Consider the following 22,167-nt stretch of genomic DNA (forward strand, 5'->3'; position numbering starts at 1 on the left):
TATATCACCTTCGCATTTTAATAATTTTTTAAAGTTTTACCAATTTTAATAATTAACCAGTGAAATTGTACTCTCTTTTTGTAAAAGAAAAAAAAAAAAGAATCTTCAAAGTTTTTAGACCTTGGTTTCTAAGTCCAAATGAAATGACTAATTTTTTTTACATAATTTTGTGTAATTATTTAAATCTCTTTACCAAATAAATAATTTAAATGAATTTTAAAATTTTAAAATAAAACTAAACACTTTTTAAAGTGTTTATTTTATCTTTAATTCGAAAGTATTTTATAAGAAAAGAAAAACTCAGACTGACATAACCTACGCAATAGAAACATATACAAATCATTTAACAAAAGAAATATACAATTTATTCAAAAAAAATTAAAACGAAAAATTCAAAATTTATATAATTTAAATAACAAAAATTCTATTGAGTATATAAATAACTCAGTTTCTTTATATTCTTACTTAACTTTAGGGTAATAGTCAAGAATACTTAATATACCATATTAAATTTTAGTTAATATATAAAAAAAATAAAATGAGTTTTTTTAATTTAACCAAGATTAATTTAATTAAAATTGAAGAGATGGGAAGGGACTAGAAGTAATTATAAGATGAGTTCAATCTCACGTACACAGTAGCTAAAATGCATCACAAATACGACACGTGTCAATCCCTAATTGGCGATGCCGCAGATTCTTGTTCTACGTGGTAAGAAATAATAATCCAGTGCGGCGTGTACTCCTACACCACTCCAAGCATGCAAACATTCACAATCACAATCCCTAGGTCTATTACCGCACTCTGAAATTTCTCATTCGTGATTTCAATTTCGTGTTTTCACTGCAATTAGGTTTTCGGCGATCGAATGGCGTGCGTAAAAGGGGTGAATCGATCGGCGTCGGTTGCAGAAAAACCCATCGTCGTTTCGGGTTTTTTCTAATGTCCAATTGAGCTCGTTGAAGGTTGTAGGTGAACAAATTAATCTCCGTGGATGATGAAAGAGGATGAAGCAAAAGATAACAGCAACTTGCATGGAAGGAAATCAATCCCACCCTACATGAAGGCTATTTCTGGCTCAGTTGGAGGAATTATGGAGGCTTCTTGCCTGCAACCCATTGATGTGATCAAGACCAGATTGCAGCTTGATAGGTCAGGGAATTACAAGGGAATATTGCACTGTGGTGCCACAATTTCACAAACAGAAGGTGTGCGGGCTTTGTGGAAAGGATTGACACCTTTTGCCACGCATTTGACCTTGAAGTATGCACTTCGAATGGGTTCAAATGCTGTGCTTCAATCGGCGTTTAAGGACCCTGAGACTGGCAAGCTCAGTGGTTATGGGCGCTTGCTTTCTGGTTTTGGTGCTGGAGTGCTTGAGGCTATTGTTATCGTCACACCATTTGAGGTCTCCTTTTTATCTTCTTTAATATGCTATTATGTTGCATTTGTGCTATACTTAATAATCTAAGCAAAAACAATGAGGAAAAATGCACACCATAACACTTTTTTCTTCTGAAATAATTTGGTGGCATTCTTTGCATAAATAATAATTTGTATAAAAACAATTTAATCTGATTTCCTCCCTTTGATTGTAGAAACAACTTATACATAGGTGCTTACATTGATTAGTGTTAAAAGCTCTGATTTCGAGGATAGAGAATGCCTCCAATGCAAATTGGATTGAATTCTGATTCATTACTGCATAATTGGTAATGTATAACCATATAAACTACATAATACCAAAGATCCTCCTTACTAACAGCATCATAATAAACCTCATCTAGAACTATCTGAGTCATTAATTATTTAATTAATTTATAATAAACAAAATCAGTCCACTGGTTAGGCTTAATTTTAGATTTCCGAGTACACACTTACACCCACAGAGGGCCTAACGACATGAATTCATGCAGTGCAAGTATTTTCTGTGGGTTTGCAATGCGTAAAAGGTCTTGGATTTGTAATCCTGAACTTACAAGAGTTGATTCAATTGGTTGGATCAATGGCACTGAGGAAATGGTCTTGGCTTTGATTTCAGCTAGTGAACTCCCAGTGGCAGATAATTTGTAAGCACATTTTAAGGCCTTGAAGCATAGTGTGACCTTGCATTAAGGCAGCCCCTCTCCCCAAACCTCTATGCATAAAAAATTAAATAAAATAAAGTCTTCTAAATTCTAATTACTTCAATTAGTCTTGTCAGATTATATTTTTACTGCTAAGTTTATCTCAATGTTTATCTTGTTCAGATGTTGCTTACTTTCTAGTTGTCTAAATTGATTGCAGCAGTGGATGATATGATACTGTTTTGTTATTACTATACTAGTAGCCTAGTAGTGTGGTTGTTCAGCATATAACATACCTATCATAGCAAACATCTGAGCATAGTTTGGTTTTTGCCAAGGAGGTTGATGTTGGTATCATGTCTTGTTGCAGGTTGTGAAGATAAGATTGCAGCAGCAGAAAGGTCTAAGCCCTGAGCTTTTGAAGTATAAAGGTCCTGTTCACTGTGCTGGAATGATTATTAGAGAAGAAGGATTTCGGGGTCTCTGGGCAGGTGTTGCTCCTACTGTGATGCGTAATGGGACAAACCAATCTGCCATGTTTACTGCCAAAAATGCTTTTGATGTGCTTTTGTGGAAGAAGCATGAAGGGGATGGGAAAGTCCTCCAACCATGGCAATCTATGATTTCTGGATTTCTTGCAGGCACAGCAGGTCCTATTTGTACTGGTCCATTTGATGTAGTGAAAACAAGGTTGATGGCTCAAAGCCGAGAAGGGGGTGAACTGAAATACAAGGGTATGACACATGCCATTAGAACAATATATGCAGAAGAAGGACTTCTGGCCTTATGGAAAGGTCTGTTGCCTAGACTCATGAGGATCCCTCCTGGACAGGCCATTATGTGGGCTGTGGCTGATCAACTAATTGGTTTGTATGAGAGGAGATATATTCAAACAGCATTATAATTTTTTCCATTGCATTATTTTTTTCTTGAGCCAGACATTGGCTCCATTGCAAGGCTACAAAAATCTTCATTTAAACCTCTTGTTGATTTTATTCCTTTGAATCTGTTGAGTGGGCCATTAGGGTCCACATTAATATTTCACATCACATTATTGCATCTGTCTAGACTAGACAAGAAGTACCCTCACTCTTTCAATATTAATTTTTTTAATTTTAAATTTAAGTAACTATAAAATAACAAAATAACCAAAATAAAACAAATATAAGGATAAAAAAAGAAAAATAATGTATACACCAAAAGAATTTATTACAAGAAATCCCTTTATATATAATTATGGATAACTGTTTTATTAGTCTCTATCACTTATAACTATATAAGTTTTATAACTGTTCTATAACAATTTTTTATTAATAATCAAATTGTATACTCCAAAACTCGTTATTATGAGGAATTCCTAATTATATAGATATAGATAATTGTTTTATCAGTACAACTTTATCCGTTATAACTATTCTATAAGTTATAACTGCTTTATCAGTTTCAAGTTATAACTATTCTATCGTTTTTTTTATTTTTATGAATGTAATATTCAATAATGCAGGTGTGTAACAATTCTTGATTAATAAAATATATAATTTTTTTTTCTTATTTTTATCTTCTTTTTCTGCATGAAATATACAAAACCAATATTTGTGAAAAACATACGAAAATAATTCACATTCTCTTGGTTCAAGACAAATATTCTAACAATATTATGATAAATAATTTTATTATTAACTTCTTTATAATTAAATACTATTTTTCTATAAATATTAGCAATTTTTTATTTTTAATCAATAAAAATAACTAGAATAAACTATAAAGATACAAGGAAAGGGATGTCTAAACAAAGAATAAAGATGATTATATTGTATTTATACATTATGACTTAAACATTTGATAACTTCTAAAAATATTAATTAATACGAGAATAAATGAGAAAGTAATTATATGTATTTTAGAAGGAAGACAATACTTGATTTCAGCCATAAATAAATATGTATAAAGATTATTATGAGATAACTTTTTATTTTTTTTTGTGTAGTTATGAAATATTTCTTAAAACATTATAAAAGAGGAAACGAAATGTTTATTCCATTGAATCATTCATAATTCAGTTATTTTGTTTGGATATTCTTCACCCAGGGTTGTTTACATTAGATAAAAGATATGTTTAAACAGATTTTGATATTCATTAACACATTGTTTCCTTTTATGACTAGGTTGGACAATACCTGATTTAAAATGTGTTGCATATAATGATTAGAATTAGAAGGTAATAGGAAAGAAGGGGAAGAGAAGGCAAATATTTAAAGCTATTGAAGGAGGAACATGTTACAAGGAAGTAGTTGATTAAGGGGTAGTATGTCAAACGGGAGAATGGGGAAATGTAGTGTTGGATCACTTGTTGGGAATGTTCAAAAGGGAAGTATGAGATAAAAAATTAATTATAGAGTGTTTTAGTAACGAAATGAATTCTTTTTTATAATATATAATAAATAAATTATTTCCTTTGTCTGAATGTACTTTTAAATTTTCAAAATTATTCATTTTGAAAAAAAAAATACATCAGAAAAACAATTCCAAGATATAAAAAATACATTCAGACAAAACAATTCCAGAAAATAAAATCTGAAAACATATTTAAAAAAGTAAATTTTAAAAATGTTCCATAAATACAAATCCGAAAACATATTTTGAAAATGAATTTTCTAATATATTTTAATAACAACCCTCTTATTTGAAAAAATATTTTAATAATTTCATTTGACTTAAATAATTGGTTATAATTTGTCAAATCACAAATTGATCAAACTACTAAATTTTTAGAACAAAATATTCAAACTACCAAAAACAAAGTATAAAATTTTTATAAGGGACTACCCTGAAACATATTTACTAGGATTACCTAAGTTTTAATTCTTCCAAACATAAACTTAAGGACTAGTATCCGAAATTTCACATAAATTTGTTTTTATACAGACACAATTTAGCCCCATCTCTATATATCTATATGACAAAAAAGTACTCATGTCAATTCCACAGACTCCCTACAACAAGGCTGTACTCATGGGATTGGGGAAGAAATGCTCTCGGCAAATCAACTTCGGTTGGCTGGATTTGCTTCCAATAAGATACTGAAGAACAGTGGGGCCCCCATCAAATATATTTTGATGCATCTTCCTCACAACTAGATGTTTATCTAGAACCATCATTTCCAAGAGAGTTCTACAACTCTGTCAGAAACTCAAATCAGCATATACACTTAAAACCAACATACAAACACAGGGTAAGACAAGCAGTGACAACATACAAAACCATATCCACGTTTAGGATCACAGTCACAAAATGAAAAATAAAAGAGTAGATTACAGCTACACTGAGATTTTTTCAAATTACACTTACATACTGTTTTCACCATAACACGGAACTCCTTTACCAAGGACTACCAGTAATGCAAGTGTAATATTTTTAAAATATAAGGAGGTAAATGTATAATGTGAAAATGGACGACAATATAATTCTTTAAAACGAAAGGAAGGTTTGTGGACAATTTTCTTCAAAAAAACTGGAGTTCCAATGTAACTAGAGAAAACCACGAGGGGGTGTTAGTGTCATCAACCAAGACCTCTTGAGAGACTTAGTAAACATGTCAACCAATTGGTAGTCGAGGCTGACAAACTAAATAATAACAAAGCTAATAGATATTTTCTAGACATGAATTTCTCTCTAGTCAAAGTAACAATCAATCTTAAATATGTTTCATCCTTTCCAATCATATCTTTAACAGTAATAAATTGAGTTATGCATTAAGAAACTTCTCTAGTTTCATATTTTACACAGATCATCCCTTGTCAGCTTCTTTTTACCTAGTATGGAGTAAAATCTGTGATTGCAAAATACACATGCGCACACACCGGGTGCACGTAGATATAGATTTTGCAAGTCATCGGAGTTTATTGCATAATTTTAATCTAGAGGGGTGGAGGCATATTTCAATAATACCTTGGGAAAAGGATTATTGACTCAAACTTGTCTTAACATTATTCTCTAAGGAAAAAAAATGGAGATAAGAGTCCAGAGATATTTCAGAATAGAAGCGCAGAATTTTGAAAATTTAGTAGAATACCTGCGGATTCAACACGTGCATGTGACGTAGAATATCATCCTAACATTCAAATGAAATTGTCAATAGATTTTTCCATTTATTAGTGAAGGAATAAAAATTATAAAACTAGATTTCCATTGCATCTCAAGTTATTATTTATTATGTAATCACTTCTTTTTAATACAAGTACTGCCATCAATCTGCATCATAACTTCTATTTCAATATTTTTCATTATAATATTTATATAGCATTCTTGCAAACAGGTGGTTTGCTCTGTTATTACATTACTGTTTTTCTTATCATTTTCCATTTGCAACAATAAATGATGCATGATTCGGGGTAATTATAAAGAAAACAATTAGCAGCATGCATCAAATTATCAAAACTTGAATCCTTCACTCCTTGCTATGAATGAAATAAAATCTTGCTGAATAGTTGTTATTAGGGTAGATTAATTTTCTTTCCTATACTTCCCCTATTTCCCCGTTTTATGTTAAGTCTCCCTATTTCCTTTGGCAGTTTGCTGAAAAGTTTGTATCACAAGGACGTTATACTTTGGGTGAACCTTCCAAAGGAACTACATACTCAACCTTTTTTAAAGAAACAGGTATATTGGGGTGTGAAACAATTGGAGTTACCATTCAGCATAACTCTATAAAGCACGTACACAGACACTAGTAATGCTTAAAAGTACAAGACACTGTAACACATCTACACTCATCATAAAACATAAATAATCTACTATATCTATATTATATAATAAAGAAACTACTGGTCTCTAGGCATTGAAATAAAAACACCTATATATAAAAGGGTAGTGTGAAATTGAAACACTGGAATGCAACCAAAATCGATAATGTATCACTGAGACTTTGTCGAGCTGTAAATCTTACACCAAAGATGAAGAACTGAGAAGTTGGATGCCAAATCTCACACCAGAGATGAAGGAAATAAGGATGAAGGCATACACAAGAAGTATTTTAAGCAATCTGTCTCTTTCGAAAAATTTGAAATTTGTTAAATTTTTAAATTAAAATTAGATAGTGTTGTAGTGATGCCTTCTTTTCATTAAAGCCAAAAAATATTTTTTTAAATCGGACACTACAAGTGTGTCTAACATGTGTTGTGCGGCTGTTAGTGTCTAATACTTGAAGATGCCTGTGAATAGCAATGTCCGTGTTTCTGAGGCAGAACGATAAGATTGAAATTGATGAAGAAAGCCCAGCAGTAGAGGAGGCTGTGTACTAACATGAAGTAGATATAATCCTCCAATATTCATCGTAACAACCTTTATTGCTGTTTTTCTCTCTTCTTTGTAAAATCACCCATCAGACAGTAAGTTGCTGATGTCTGATCCAAAATCAACAAAAGATTCAAGTTTTTCACAAAAGATTCAAGTTTTTCACAAAAGACTGTTGAACTCCAAGGCCTTAAAACTTCGTACAGATTAAATGGGAAAAACATTCTCAAACAGTCCCAAGCTGTGTGGACCTATCTCAAGGGAAACGGGTGCCTTTGTCATATCCTTGAAAAGGGTTCAAGTAAGGAGAATCCAACGTTTTCTTCATGGGATGAAAAAGATTCCATGGAGCCCAACATCACTGACACATGTATGTTTCATAATACAAAGAAGGATACAAGGGTTCTCGCACATATTTTAAGGCAAATGGTGCAGCTCAAGTGTTTTGAGATAAAAGTAAAAGTTGTTGCTGTTAAACAAAGAACCAAAGGGGTAACAGAGTATGCCACTTGACTGCAGAATTTCTGGCTAGAGTTTATCCATTATCGAGTCTTTGGAATGAAGTATACAGAGGATGCAACCCTTTTAAAGAACATCACAGAAAAGGATTGGTTGGGTATATGATTTTTTGGCTGGATAAACCTAGAAATTGATCAGGTCAGGGTTCAAATTCTTGGACAAAGGGAAACACCATCCCTAGAGGGAACCATTTCCATTGTTTGTGCAAAAGAAAGTAGGAGAAATATCACGCTTGAGATCCAAGTTGTGGATGTGTCTGCTTTGGTTGCTAAACCAGAAAGGAAAGAGACAAAACATCAAACTCAGTGGAAAGAAAACAAAGATAATGTATGGTACACTTATTGTAAGAAGCCAAGACACAAAAAGGAGAAATGTTGGAAGCTGCATGGCAAACCTCCATGAAAGCAACAGGTGGACATGGACGGATAAAAAAACCTCAAGCTCACATGGTAAAACAATCAGAGAATGAAGAAAATTCAAGGGAGGATTCAATAATGAGGAGACAAAAAGACCTATTAGGAACTACTAGACAAAAAGAAACTCTCTGAATTGTGCTCTTGCTCTATCAGGTAATGTTTCTTGTATGAGTGTCTCAAATAGTGGTAACTATTGGATTGTGGATTTGAGAGCTATGGATCATATGGCATACTCGTATAAACTTTTGTCCATCTTTTTGTCTTTCTTCGGTGAAATGAAGAATCAAATTGGAAAATTTGATACAATTCTTTGTAGTGACAAGCCCAAAGAATATTATTACCCTAATTTCTCCTCTTTTGGTAATGATGGAAACATTTGTATAGAAGGTTATGAGTGGCAGGATGACTTAAGTGGAGAAATGCATAGAAAGTAATTAGTGATCGCATAATACCCGACAGGGTGAAATACAAGTTTTATTGGATGGCTATGTCTAACTACACTATATGGCAGTGAATTCTAAGCTTTAAAGGGACACTAGAGAAAAGTAGTTCTAGCCAGTACGTATGATGGTGAATGAGTGATGTGGGGTTGATTTCTACACTGCCATCTTTGACATTGCGGTCACTGATGTGAAGCGCAGCTCTTGGCCCACCAACAGCCTCAACAATGGCAATGTTGACAATAGGGAGGGTGGTAACACCTATGTATGGCAGCTGAAGAAAACAGGCAAAGCTATGTCGGATCAGGTGCTCCGTGCCAAGTTGAATTGAAAGGGAACAGTGATCTTATTAATTTTTTAACCTAATTACATTATTCAATCTCCTTTTACATAAAGGCTGATAAATAAGAAAATAAGGCAAAACTTCTCAAGATATTTTATTATTACAATATGTTGCAACCAAAAAAATAAGTTAGAGGACCAAATTGAATAAGAGCACAAGGTTAAGGAAGGAATTGAAGCTTTAAATAAACAGACAAAGAGTATATTTTAGTTTTAAATAGATCATTATGATAAAAATGATAACATCATACTCCAAATTATTGCAACTAAAGAAATTGAATTAGTCTCAATCCCTACAAATTGAGTTAATAGGAGAAAGAAAGTATGCAGGAAGAATGTTAAGACCTAAGATGTTGCTAGTGTACCATGTCAATAAAATAAAGTCCCATATTTTCTGAATAAGTTAACCTAATTCGTTTGTAAAGGATAAAAACTCAGGTTGTAAATAAGAAAAAAACAAATCATTTTTCATTGGCCCCTCTTAATATTTATATGAAAGAACACTCACAGCAGAGCTGATCACGTTTCAAAGTTTAATGAAATATTAAATATATTAAATAAAAAAGCATTGCAGTGTTTGCATACCTCCAACATCCCTGGGTTTTGCATCACTATCCCAAGAACACGACGTCTAAGTCCTCTGTAAACAATGTTGTTGATGGTCCCATTTCCATTGATCCATGGTAATATTGGCATGCACGATTCACCCAAAGAAAATTTTAGAGTTTCTTTCTGATGATTGACTCTGCATAAGCCAAGTCTATCTTGCTTACAGCTTTCATTCCTATCACAAGCTTGATTTATTGTCACTCCTTCCGCGTTATCAATAGTAATCTTTCTATCGCTCAGAGTATGAACAGAAGAAGTATCCCTTTTATCTGATTCATAATGCTCACATGTGAGATCACTCTTCTCAATAGTTTTTCTTGAGGAAGGTTGTACATCGTGACGAAAATGAGATGGCAAAAAATACTTGTGACGGTATAGGACATCAACAACACATACAGTATCATAAGCATTAACCTATACAGTAAAGAGAATATTGTTATAGAAAATGGTGGGAAAGAAACAAATTAGAAAAATAAAATGAAGGATTTTAAACCAGTCTGAGAATAAGTTATTATGAATTTCTGCAAAAACCTTTCAATTTCAGAGGGAAAAGTCTCAAATTACTACTACTTCAGCAATATATATACACGTGCATACACCTGCATGCGTGTGGGTGTGCACATGGAATCTGGTAGAAGAGTATGATCACATTTATTTTATATATTTTATAGCAACAAATTTTGAATTAATTAATTCATATACATCAAGAATTATGTGCATTTATTTCTATTATAGGAAATTAATTTTTCTGTTTATTTCCATATTTGTAGCAGAATCAGTATTTTAATTCTGCATAAGTATTTCCTATTGTTCATTAGTAAATTGACCTGTGACATGGATTGTCGTGTTACTTTTGACTCCTCTAGTTGCAAGTTTCAGGAATTAACATTGGGAAGGATCATTGGCAGTTCTAAAGAATTTGGTGGTCTCTACTTCTTTGAAGATGGATCTAACTCATGTGGACAAACTCAGCAAGTCATATAGAGACTTGCGTAGGTGACATACCATATTAGATGACTCCCCGTAAGCAACAAATCCAGGAGGTTTCTTCATGTAGACATTTTCGTCAAGGTCTCCATGTAGAAATGCATGATGTTAAGCTTAAACAAATTTCAGTGGTGAATAGTAGCAACGGAAAGAGAAGTTGAATAGGTGTCATTTTGGCAACAGGGGAGAAAGTGTCAATATAATCTTAGTTGTGCATTTTTGTGAATCCTTTGGCAACCAAATGAACTTTATAACAACCAATGTGATCATCGGGTCTTGTTTTAAGATTATACAACAATTGATTGGCCAGTTGGAAGAGGAACTAATTATCAAGTCCCACTACTATGAAGGATGCATGTATCATCAATCATCGTTTGTAGCCACTCCAAGTGAGGCAAAACTTCACCTGAAGACTTAGGAGTAGGAATAGAAGATAATGAAGACAAACAAGTATATTGTATAAGGGAAGGCCATGATAATTGAATATAGAAAACACTTCCAATGGACTCTTCATTAACCAAATCCAAGTACATTTCGAACAATCATCAATAAAGGTAAGAAAATATTTAAAACCAAAAGGAGTAAAAGTACACGCAGGACCCCAGATATCAGAGTGAACTAAAAAAAGGGAGACAAAAATCATTTATTAAGACTAATAGTACAAGAATGACAAACATGTTTTCCTAATTGACATGACTCAATCCAAAGTAGACAAACATTTTAAACTTGGAACTATCTTTAAAAAATTTCTCAGCTTATTCCCTATTTATAACATAATCAATATTTTAATTCTCCATAAATACCCAATGTACTATGATTCTGAACAATTTAGAAGAATAAAAATATACTTTAATCATCTAATATATATACCACATTCAACAAACTAAGAAAGATACAAAGATTCAATAAAGGCATATGATAACAATATTAGGAAATATATAAAATAAACAATCTATCAATGCATAAAGAAGCACACCTACATAGCCCAACAGTTTCTAAAAGTTCAGAAATATTTTAGTCCACGTGTGTTTATATTGACTCAGAACATATATCACAAACCCCAAATCCTAGATCTGGTTTTAAATTGAAATTGAAGAACAAATCACAAGTTACATTAAATAATGGGTTGTGTTTGAACATGATTTTGGGTCTCAAACCCTTGTTTGAGTAGAAAGGGGAAATAGTTGTTTTTCATTGGGTCAAACCATGAGTGAAAGCAGACAGGCATTCTTTAAACTATTGAAACAAGGAAAGAGGGAGGAACCTTTAACGTTTTCCCAAATGCTTGTAGAGCATCAACAATCAAGCCATCTACCTTAGCTCCTGAAAGACACCCAAAGAAAAATAAACAATCTCAAGTTTAAGTAATTGAAAAACTTTATATATTTTAGTAGATTTCAAGTCAATTTATACACCGCTAAATCTCTGTATATATACCTGGAAGGTTTATAATCTTGGAAATTTCTCCCATGCTTAATCCTTGGTCACCAGCCTTTTGAATGGCAGCATAAACAACCTTGAAGACCTCTGCACAAATGCCATATCCATGTTCTTGATTGGAATACTCTAACAGCAATCGTCGTGCATAACCTGCCATAGCTTCCCAGGGTGATTCAGTGTGATTTTCTTCCAGAGGTTTGGGGTCACAAGATTTAACTATTTCCAACATATAGTCACAAAGAAAATAATCGCAACTTTGGCCAATGTTTAATTGTAAATGACCCCTAAAAGGTTGGCCATTGTTATCATTATCCTTGAAAAAATTTAAAATATCAGCTTTGGATATTGTTGTTTGGTATGCAGAAATGGCGATACCGGGAAAACCTTTTTCCCGACGAGAAATAATTTCACCTTCTACACCAAACAAGGATTTTGATTTTTTAGCTTTATCACCATATGAAGACTCAATAGCATCAAATTTACGCTTTGCACTTCTCAAATCCTCAGCCTCTCCAACACCGTTATCTGGTAGGCTTGGCAAAATTAAAATGTCACCTGAAGAGACTAAAGCAAACAAATGAAAAATGTCCCCACATTTTAAATCTTCAGAAATTTTGGCACCCCCTTCTGTGAGGTCTTCGCCTCTTTCCTTCAGCCACGCAGCAAATTTAACAGCTTGCTTTCCAGTATTAAATGGAAACGGTGACTTCGAAACACTTTGCAAGAACTGCTGTGAAAGTTCAAAACGTTCACTGCCAGTGCCCCCAACCTGTCAAATGATGATGTAATTAAACTTGTAGAGAAACATGCTTAGGCACACACACGACTAAAAGAATTCCATATCAAAAAGAAGTCAGAGCAAGAAATTTTCTGAAAACTATAAATATTGTGTTTATTTCTTGTCATTCTCAACCTGATAGAATCAGTTTACATACTTCAATCAAACTTGCAATGAAAGATAACCTAACTAATTGACTAATAGAAAACCAGTAGTAAGACTATGAAGAAGTGTACAAGTAGTCCCAAAAGATGTTTCTTTTAGTATTCCACTACTCTATTTTGTTGATTGGTATTAAGGACATTAAGTTTGATGAACAAGAAATACTATTGGAGATGCCATTACCAGCTAGAATTGGTGAGACAATTATTCACAGGCATTGTCCCTAAAATAGAGAACTTTATAAGGTATAGCAAAATTATGAAAACTTGATATACTGCCATATGAATACTACTTTTCTTTATTACTCTATTACAAACACATTTAATTTGTTTGTACAAAATAGTAACTAGTAAAAGAGAGGAGAAAGAGAAAAACAATTTGAGTAATATAGAATCCTAAGAGTGAAGTGTCAAATTAAATAAATGGGAACAATACCAGAAAAATATCATAAAATTTTTGGCCGCTCATGGAACAAGGAATGACCAAGGGGGGTTGCTTGAAATAGTTTTACCGTCTCCAGAAGTCTAGAGCAACATCCATAAAAATGTCAAGATCACATCAGAGAACACCTATTCCACTCATGGCTAAACTTGCAAAGAAATGATTTGGCCACAGCCCTAACATACCAAATCTAAACGACATTGTTTTATTTATTTATTAGTTTAGCAACTTGTATTTTAGTTTCAACACAGACTATTCAACTTTGACTTCAGACCATCATTTTAACCTTGATATTTAAGTAATTCCTAGTATCAAATAAAAAATATTCATTTGTTATGATTATTACATATATTCCAACCGACGTTTAATATCTTTTTATCACAATATCTATTATAAAAATAGTAAAACATGTTCTAGTTTTTCAAATACAAATATTTATTTAATATATATAGTAAATTTAATAGAAGAATATTTATTAAAATAATTTTAGTATATAACAGTTTAATAGCATAATATTTATAGTAAATTTAAATATTATTCTCATAACAATTTCTAACTAAACTTGTACATTTCATGTTCTAAGTTAATTTTTTAGTTATTGATCATAGATATGTTCTTTAATGTCTTAGTTTACATATGCTACACCTTATTACTAATCATGAATCTTATGGTTCACGATTTTATTTGCAATCCAAATAATGGGTCATTTGATTCATGATTTGAATCCTTATTCAACTATCTTGAACCTAAAAATTAAGAACAGTGACCCTGATAAGATTTATCTTCATTGGGATTTAATTGAGTATGTGACTACCAATCAATGACTTTGATATGAATTCCATAGCTCAAATAAGTATTATTTCAAATATACAAGCACGTTTCACCTAGCTTGGGGGAATGTAGGAACTTTTAACTTGGTATAAATATAAACATATTTTAATCCATACTCTATATTTTAGGAAACCTTTGTACACGTGGAAAGAATTTGGTGAATCATGGTACTAATAGTAATAATCAGTCTACATGTGAATATTTATAACCTGTACAGCCTTCAACAGAATGGAATCCGATTCTAAGGCTAACATACACGATTTAATTTCTTAATCAGCTATAAATCAGTAACAGTATCTCTCATTCACATGGGCTTAATTATAATACTAACAACAAGAATACAAACATTTTCTCACCAAGTTAAGTTAACATTGACACAAGATTATCTTGGAAGCGACCCTATAACCACATGGCATATCCTTTTCAACAGGTTAAGCTGCAACTTTCTTGTAAGATAAAGACTACTTCATTTACAAAAACTATACACACCCAGAAATAGTTTGATATTGCATTCCAGAGACAATTCGTAAAATATGGGCAAAATTATATGGAAACATAATAATCAGTGTATGCATTACCAGGCGTATGGAAACATAATAATCAGTATATGCATTACCAGCCTTCTCGCTATTTCACAAGATGACAAATGTAAAGATGACTATATTAACTAACAGCACAAAGACAAGTTAAGCACATAACAAATCAAATCAAATCCTTTTATGATGCATTTAATAAAACCAATGAGATTGGGAACACCTTACCATAATTTTTTTCTCTCTAAGATAGTTAAAAGCAGCAAATAGATCATGTTCTGAGTATCGGTGAAGAATATCTGCTAGTAAATTTGGTGGCTGAGGACCAGTTGAGGTGCTTAAAAAAACAAGTTTAAATAGCTCTACAGCATTTGAAATAGCTAATGATTCGTTTACTTGTCCATAAACATTAGCCATGTTCTTCAGAAACCCGGTAAATTTTTTATCAAGTCGCTGCCGACGTGATCTTTGGGAGGACAACGAATGGGCCTTCCCACGATGACTCCGAACAATTTCACAAGGGATAGCTGATGTAATTTCTGCATTTTCTTGAGATTCCTGTCAAAGAAGATTTTTGTAGTCATTGTGTCAGACATTTTTCAGAATACCTGAAGACTATGGAACATAAATTGTAAAAAAAAGGAAAAAATTCCTCTGAGAAGGATAAAGAGAAGAGAGCAAAATGAAAATTTAGAAATTCAAACTTAAAACACAAGATTCAGCAAGAAATATGTTAAGTCTTCTTTAGATACTCAGAAACAATGACTTCACACAACTGTTGTTAAAATCTTAGAGAATTACATAGCCATCAGCATTCAGACTTGCATCTGAGCACCCTTCATATTGCATTTGACCCTTTTGGGAGGAGGCATCCAGCTTAGCTATAATCTTGCAGCGAAGAATCTCCTCAAGGGCTGTCTTGATAGTTTTGTTCTCAAAGTCATCCCAAGCTTCTCTGTTTAGACTTCTCGTTTGAATTTCAACATCTGGACTATTATTTGAGATACCTTCGTAGGGCTGGGAACGCACAAACTGTTTGCATTCATCTGAGTTTAATGACATGTTCTGATACTTCTGCAGATGTTTTGCATATCGTTCACTAAGTATGTTACAGAGTTTATTCACGGCTGTCCGAAATCTCAAGTTACCATTCAACAAAGTCATTCTTTCCATACAAGCAGTTGGAGAAGTTGGTAGATCAGAAATTGACTTCCAATATACACGACTTTTGGCACCAAGAACAGCACGGTGTTTAACATATTGGATCACCAACTGCCTGAAATGATATAAAATCATGCATACTCAGACCACAAAAATAATAATATATTCATGGCCTTACAGGAGAGACAGACAACTAGTAATCTGAATTACAACAAATATGCCTCAACTTACACAATAATAGAATGGACACAGACAGGGAGGAAAAGTACTTGTTATCTTATTAAATACTAATCCTTGACACTCTTAAGCTATTTATACATTATAATTCAAGCCAATATTTTTAAAAAAAATCTGGTTAATGAAAAATTGTTTCATTAAATCGGCATTCATATCAATTAAAAGTAATTTATTTAGCTTTTATCCTTTCTTTGCAAGTTAATCACAATTCTTAAAATAACTATTCGACATCAATTAGAGTCACAATAGTTTTTGTCAGAAGTTATCACAAAAATATGCATGACAAAAAACTCTTGATTTAAGTTTGCATTACAGGTTCCACTAATAATGCTAACAAAATAAGCAAGAAAAAGAGATGAATTATTTAATTCAATTTGGCTTTAATATATAAATGGTTCATGTTCAGAGAGTCGTCATTTCCATACCTAATCTAAAATAAAATAATTATGTCACTTGAGATTTAGCATGTTCCTAAAACTTCTGTTACCTCTCAGTTTTGTTTGACCAACTGAATCTTCTACGACGTGTAGGCTTCATTTTCTTTAAGACACCCTGGTTAATGAGGGGGGTACAGTCTTCAGGTGTACTTCCCTCAAATTCTTCCATGCCTGTGGCACAGTCTCCTGACTGCACATCCAAATTATGTGATTGTTCAATGTGCATATCCACAACATCAGTTAATGCATCAATTCTGGCATGTTTTGCGGGCCTGAGCTCGGTGAATTTATTTTTCCTACGACAAGATGAATCACCCATGCCTTCAGGTGAATTATCCTGTTTCTCCTCATCTTTGAACTGACTAACAAAATGGCGACGGCGCTTACAAGAATACATGCTAAGTACCTATAAGTGGCATTAATAGGAAAGAATTGCAAGAGTCACTCATTTTGAAATCGTGCAACTTAAACTTTTATTAAAATAAAAAATAAAAAACACTTTTCTCATTTAGAAATTTTAAATTATGAGAGTTCATTTCCATTTACATTTCTCAGTATAGTCTCAAACTATAAGCAGCAACAAGTTCAAAAAACGAAGTGTACGAGAAATTTCATCCAATATTAAAGCCATTAATTTCCTTCCATAAATAAGGTTTCTTGTGAACTACAACTACACAATCATGCTTTCTTAGAAAAATGTAAAAAAATAATAATATTATTTTGGGGGAAACATATTAAAACGACTAACCTGCCCATCTGGAACTATAACACTTTGATTTTTCTGAATATCCTCCATTACAAGTATCAATTCATCATTTTTCTGATGTGAAGTACTTTTCCTGGGAAGAAATGTTCGTATCCTATCTTCAATTTCATCAAATAACTCTGGAGATAGACTCGTGGATGGACGCACTACCACACAAACTTTTGTGCTCAAATATTCAAAAATAACAGGTGAATATACTTTTATGCATTTGACCAGCACTTGTTTTTTAAGTATGCTTAATATTCCATCAATAGTGTTGGGATCCACTTTTGTAGGCTTATCCTTCTCAAAGCTACTAAGCCACCTGTTTAGTTCAGGTTTCAAAATGAACCTTTCATCCTGCATGCCGAAAAATGCAAAAAAAATGACTTAGGGAAGTCGAATATAAATTTTAAGGAAAACAATATTTAGTTTATTTGCAATATGATTAGGAACGGGAAGAAAGACAAACCTTTAGTCTTTCAAGTATCCTATTTGCCCTTTGAGTGTCATCCACACTTAAAGAAAAATTTGCATGGCCAGCAAGTTCCTCACTGGCAGTCGAAGCCACAAGTTCGGGTTTAAGTTCAATTTCTGGTTCAAGTTTGAAATTAGAAGACCAAACTCGATATGTCTTAGATTTTAGGCATTGTTCTTCCCTTACTATCATTTTAAATCTACCGCAAAAATCTACAAATGGAATGGTGCTTTTTTTCAGTTCAATCCCAAGTCTCTCACATATCTGTTTACAAAAAACACCCAATATATTCTAAATGAAAAGGCAACAATATTCAAATTTAAGGAATCATCAGGAAGAAGCAACACTAATAAACAAATCTTCACTTGAAGCCAGAAAGATTAAAAAAAATGGAGCTCATTTTAGTCAAAAGAGTTCACAAGTGAATAAAGGAGACAAACAAAATGAGAAAGTTGGTCCAGAGGTAGATATAATGTATTACATGTAAAATATTTGTGGTATAGCAAATTTAAATCCCACACCTTTTCTTCATCTTAATTCGTCAATTTCATGAACAACATAAATTAACTCTAACTTTTGTTTATTCTTTCTTTTCTCCTGCAATTGACATATGTTCATGTCTTACCAAAGAGCATAATATAAGAATAAAAATAGTACCTCCTTCAAAGTAATGCCACAAGATCCTGCAGCATCAATAATATCAAAAATTTGATGCTCCGTGGGAAGCTCCACAAGCTGATCAATAACTTGACATGTTTTTCCAGAGTTCAACTTTTTATCTTCATTTCCAGATCCAGCAGTTATTGGGTCAAGAAGCTGCAGGCAAGTTTCAATCTGCAAACACATAAAAACTTACATTTAGATTACAAACAGAACAAAGTTATGCCTAAGAGGTGGGAGGGGGGAATTGGCTGGCTGACCCACTGAAAGTACAAAATGTTCAATTGATATGAAGTGTACCAATGTAATCATGAGATTATCAATCTATATTAATCTAAAAGATTGAGACTAGGAGCTAAAAAAAGAGATTTGGTTACTCAGACAATAAATAATATTAATCTCATGCCATAGATAAGGGAGAATTTGTCATCGCTGACATGTTTTTTGAAAGGATTGTGTTAAAGCCCATAACCACCACAACCAAGTTTTATGTTTTCAGGCAATCTTGCAACAGTAAAAATGTCATACTTAGAAATTAAATGGAAAAAATGATACATTGCAAACCCTAACAATCTGTTTTTACCCTTAATGTGACTGTTTATTTATTAGTTATTTTTCACATAATAATGTGATGGAAAAGTTGAATCTCCTTCCCATGAGATGAAGATGATTTGTAATGCTTGCCAAGAAAGACAATGCAAAGACAATTGTAATATACAGCTGAGACTAAAAATTCATCAAAATGAGACGTAAAAGTAATGATACAGTGTAAGCTAACCAACCTTGCCATTCACCTTAGCAAAAAACTGCTCCACAATACCATCTGCATTCAACCTTTGAGTAATCTGGTTGCACAAGAGCAATAAGGCAAATCTGAAAATAGCTGAATACATAATTATAATTTGGTAAGTTCAAAGTCAGAAAAGCAATACTTGATTCCAAGCCCTTCGTTTTGGACGAAATCCACAGTAACCAAGATCCTTCCTAATATCCGACACAAGAAGAACCTTGAAGAAAAAGATAACAGTAAAAACGTGAGCATAAATGATGATATTAGCTGGTCTGGTTGGTAACTTCAAAGAGAATTGAAGGAAAATGAACCTTGCCTTTGGCTTTTGCAAGTTTGTCACAAACAGCTTTCATTTGAGGTGAGTAATCATCCTTTAGATGAACGTCTGTTTGAAACGTGGTTCCATCTGCAAGATGTTTCGCATAGCAACGAAGGAACACTAAATTGGTAGTTACAGATGAATAATTTTCAGACTCACCAAAACTGGAGATTCGCTTCTTCCTCTCAATCGCAGAGCGCTTGACGATTAAACCTCGACACTCAAGACTCCTCAACACATAGTGGAATTTATTGGCATCGATGTTCAACCGTTTAGCAAGCCGAGTTTGAGTAATACCATTTCTTCTAGCTTTAGCGAGAAGGTGAAGCACGCGCGTTTGAGCATGTTGAATTGATTGCGATTCGTATAGACCGAGAAAGTTGTGAACAAGGCTCGATTGAGGAAACACCTTCAAATTGAGGTTCTCAGCATCCTCCAATTCCGATGAAGATGGCGGTGGTTCAAAACGGAGAACCGGAATGCGGAGCAGGTTCGTCCATAAGGCTCTTTTCACGTTGCGATTGAGATTGAGATTGGTGGAAGAGAAACTCGGTGAGCCTTGCAGTTTCTCCCATAAGCCTGCAAGAGTTACGCCATCTTCAATCCCACCACAGATCTCTTCCACCGCCGCATTCACGACGGAGTCCATTATCTTCTCCACACTCTAGTTACTCATCTGATAACATCAAACAATGCCCAATTCCACACTCTACTCCATTAATGGAGTTTGATTTAAATCTCTATTATATTTTAAAAAAATTACAACAGTTTTTAAACGTATAACAATTTTAAATTTTAAATATATTTTCATCTCTTTAGTTCTAGAACGATTATTTTCCTTTTTGAAATATTTTTATTCTTAACTTTACATCTTCTATCAATCACACTATAATATTAAATTGATTAAGTTATTTTATCATTATAAAATTATTTTTAATTCTAGATACCTATATAATAATTATAAAAATAATATCTATACCTTTATACCTATTAACTGCTTTTAATTTTTTTTTTCTATTTTATCTTTATATTAATATTTATTTTTATTATTGTATTATGGTCATTGTGTCATTTCTTATTCTCCTCTTAACTGTTCTTAATTTTTTTTTCCATTTTATCCTTACTTAATAATTTATTGTATTAATTTAATTTATTTTGGTTATTTGGACATTTTATAATTTCAAAAATTAATAAAATAATTTTTTAATTTATTTTATTTGTTATTATTTAACTAGAGAATGGAGATGGTGGAGAGATTGATTAGTTACTTTTCTGTTTTAAAGATCTTCTTCTCTATTAAATAATGTAATATTTTGTTGACCACTCTAGCAGGAGGGTGAAAATTTGTTACGTTACTTTTCTGATTTAAACTGATATTTTTTTTTATTAAAATTGATTTAAGAAAGAGATTTTATGATTCTCCACTAACACATAACCGATATATCCTACTTTCAACTATAGGTACCTACTTCCCACTTTCTCTCCCCACTACTCTTTAACTTCTCATTTTAATGTTATTAAGAAAAATTGTTTTTGAAAAATACTAAAAAAATAAAAAATGCAAATATACAGGCACGTTGTTCCGTAGTAAATATATAATAGAAATAATTATTTCAAAATTAAATAAAAAAATAAGGGTAACATTATCGAAAAATTATTTCCAAAGTTTAAGAAAAATTCTATCTTTAGACTCACTGTTAGACAAATAAAACTTTCAAAAATTAAGGTTTAGAAAGATCAGATACATATTTTTTTTTAAACATTATAAAAGAGGAAACGAAATGTTTAGATATGTTTAAACTTTCAACAGATTTTTTTATATTCATTTACCATATTGTTTCCTTTTATGATACAAGTAGAATTTACGTTTTTTCTTAGAACTTACGTTTTTTTTTTAAAATATAATTTTTTTAAGAATATAGATTCGAGAAACATAAAATATTTATATTCTAAAATTGTAAAATAAAATAATAATAAATTTTCTAATACAATTGAAAAATAATTGAAGCAATCTATATTTTAATCAGTAATATTGTAAATTTATATAAATTATTCATGTGTAACTACCTAGTGTTCCTACTTTGCTATGCGAAACATCTTGCGGATGGAGACCTTCATCTAAAGATGATTCACCAATGAAACTTGCGAAAGCAAGGACAAGGTTCATTTTCCTTCAATTCTCTTTGAAGTTACCAACCATCCTTATAGGTATATACATCCTTCTGCACACACATTTACAATATTATATGATATTCAAAATATATATAAATCAAATTCAGTTTTTTTTTTATGATTTCTTACTTTCCTCTGATAAATTTATGTTAATTTTTCCTACTTTCAATTTTTGTAATTTTTGTTTGAACATGCATTGTATTTACTTTTAAATTTTCAAAATTATTCATTTTGGAAAAAAAAATACATCAAAAAAACAATTCCAAGATATAAAAAATACATTTAGACAAAACAATTCCAGAAAATAAAATC

General features: G+C 32.2%; 2 protein-coding genes across 3 annotated transcripts; one reads left to right on the forward strand and one right to left on the reverse strand.

The window, feature by feature from the left end:
- The first annotated feature begins 682 nt into the window (after window positions 1–682).
- LOC137825328 (mitochondrial succinate-fumarate transporter 1-like) lies at window positions 683–3,045 on the forward strand. Its single transcript, XM_068631002.1, has 2 exons — window positions 683–1,408; window positions 2,437–3,045. Exons 1-2 carry the CDS (start codon window positions 995–997, stop codon window positions 2,968–2,970), a joined length of 948 nt encoding a protein of 315 aa, XP_068487103.1. The 5' UTR covers window positions 683–994; the 3' UTR covers window positions 2,971–3,045.
- A 1,802-nt stretch (window positions 3,046–4,847) lies between these two features.
- LOC137819376 (uncharacterized) lies at window positions 4,848–20,423 on the reverse strand. 2 transcript variants are annotated; one of them, XM_068623315.1, is made up of 15 exons: window positions 19,676–20,423; window positions 19,507–19,581; window positions 19,357–19,419; window positions 18,572–18,748; window positions 17,909–18,178; window positions 17,440–17,796; window positions 16,742–17,097; window positions 15,658–16,132; window positions 15,085–15,414; window positions 12,706–12,880; window positions 12,109–12,261; window positions 11,936–11,994; window positions 9,661–10,098; window positions 6,139–6,177; window positions 4,848–5,245 (listed from the first exon to the last, which is right to left on the reverse strand). In XM_068623315.1, the coding sequence occupies exons 1-15, from the start codon at window positions 20,330–20,332 to the stop codon at window positions 5,060–5,062; spliced, it is 3,810 nt and encodes a 1,269-aa protein (XP_068479416.1). In that variant the 5' UTR covers window positions 20,333–20,423; the 3' UTR covers window positions 4,848–5,059. The 2 variants fall into 2 exon arrangements, with proteins under 2 accessions (XP_068479416.1, XP_068479341.1); XM_068623240.1 differs by having other exon boundaries at window positions 12,109–12,880.
- Between the last annotated feature and the right edge of the window lie 1,744 nt (window positions 20,424–22,167).

Source organism: Phaseolus vulgaris, chromosome 11, assembly GCF_000499845.2.
Source record: "Phaseolus vulgaris cultivar G19833 chromosome 11, P. vulgaris v2.0, whole genome shotgun sequence".
NCBI lineage: Eukaryota > Viridiplantae > Streptophyta > Magnoliopsida > Fabales > Fabaceae > Phaseolus > Phaseolus vulgaris.

Bases quoted from the DNA above. Each gene is read 5' to 3' on its own strand.
- LOC137819376 (XM_068623240.1), bottom strand. From the start codon at position 20,332: ATGGACTCCGTCGTGAATGCGGCGGTGGAAGAGATCTGTGGTGGGATT. The intron at 10,099-11,935 runs GTTCCTCCCTCT...TTTACTGTATAG, and splicing joins CATTTGGGAAAACGTTAAAG to GTTAATGCTTATGATACTGT. The intron at 6,178-9,660 runs GTATGCAAACAC...TTTGAATGTTAG, and splicing joins AAAACCCAGGGATGTTGGAG to GATGATATTCTACGTCACAT.
- LOC137825328 (XM_068631002.1), top strand. From the start codon at position 995: ATGATGAAAGAGGATGAAGCAAAAGATAACAGCAACTTGCATGGAAGG. The intron at 1,409-2,436 runs GTCTCCTTTTTA...GTCTTGTTGCAG, and splicing joins TTATCGTCACACCATTTGAG to GTTGTGAAGATAAGATTGCA.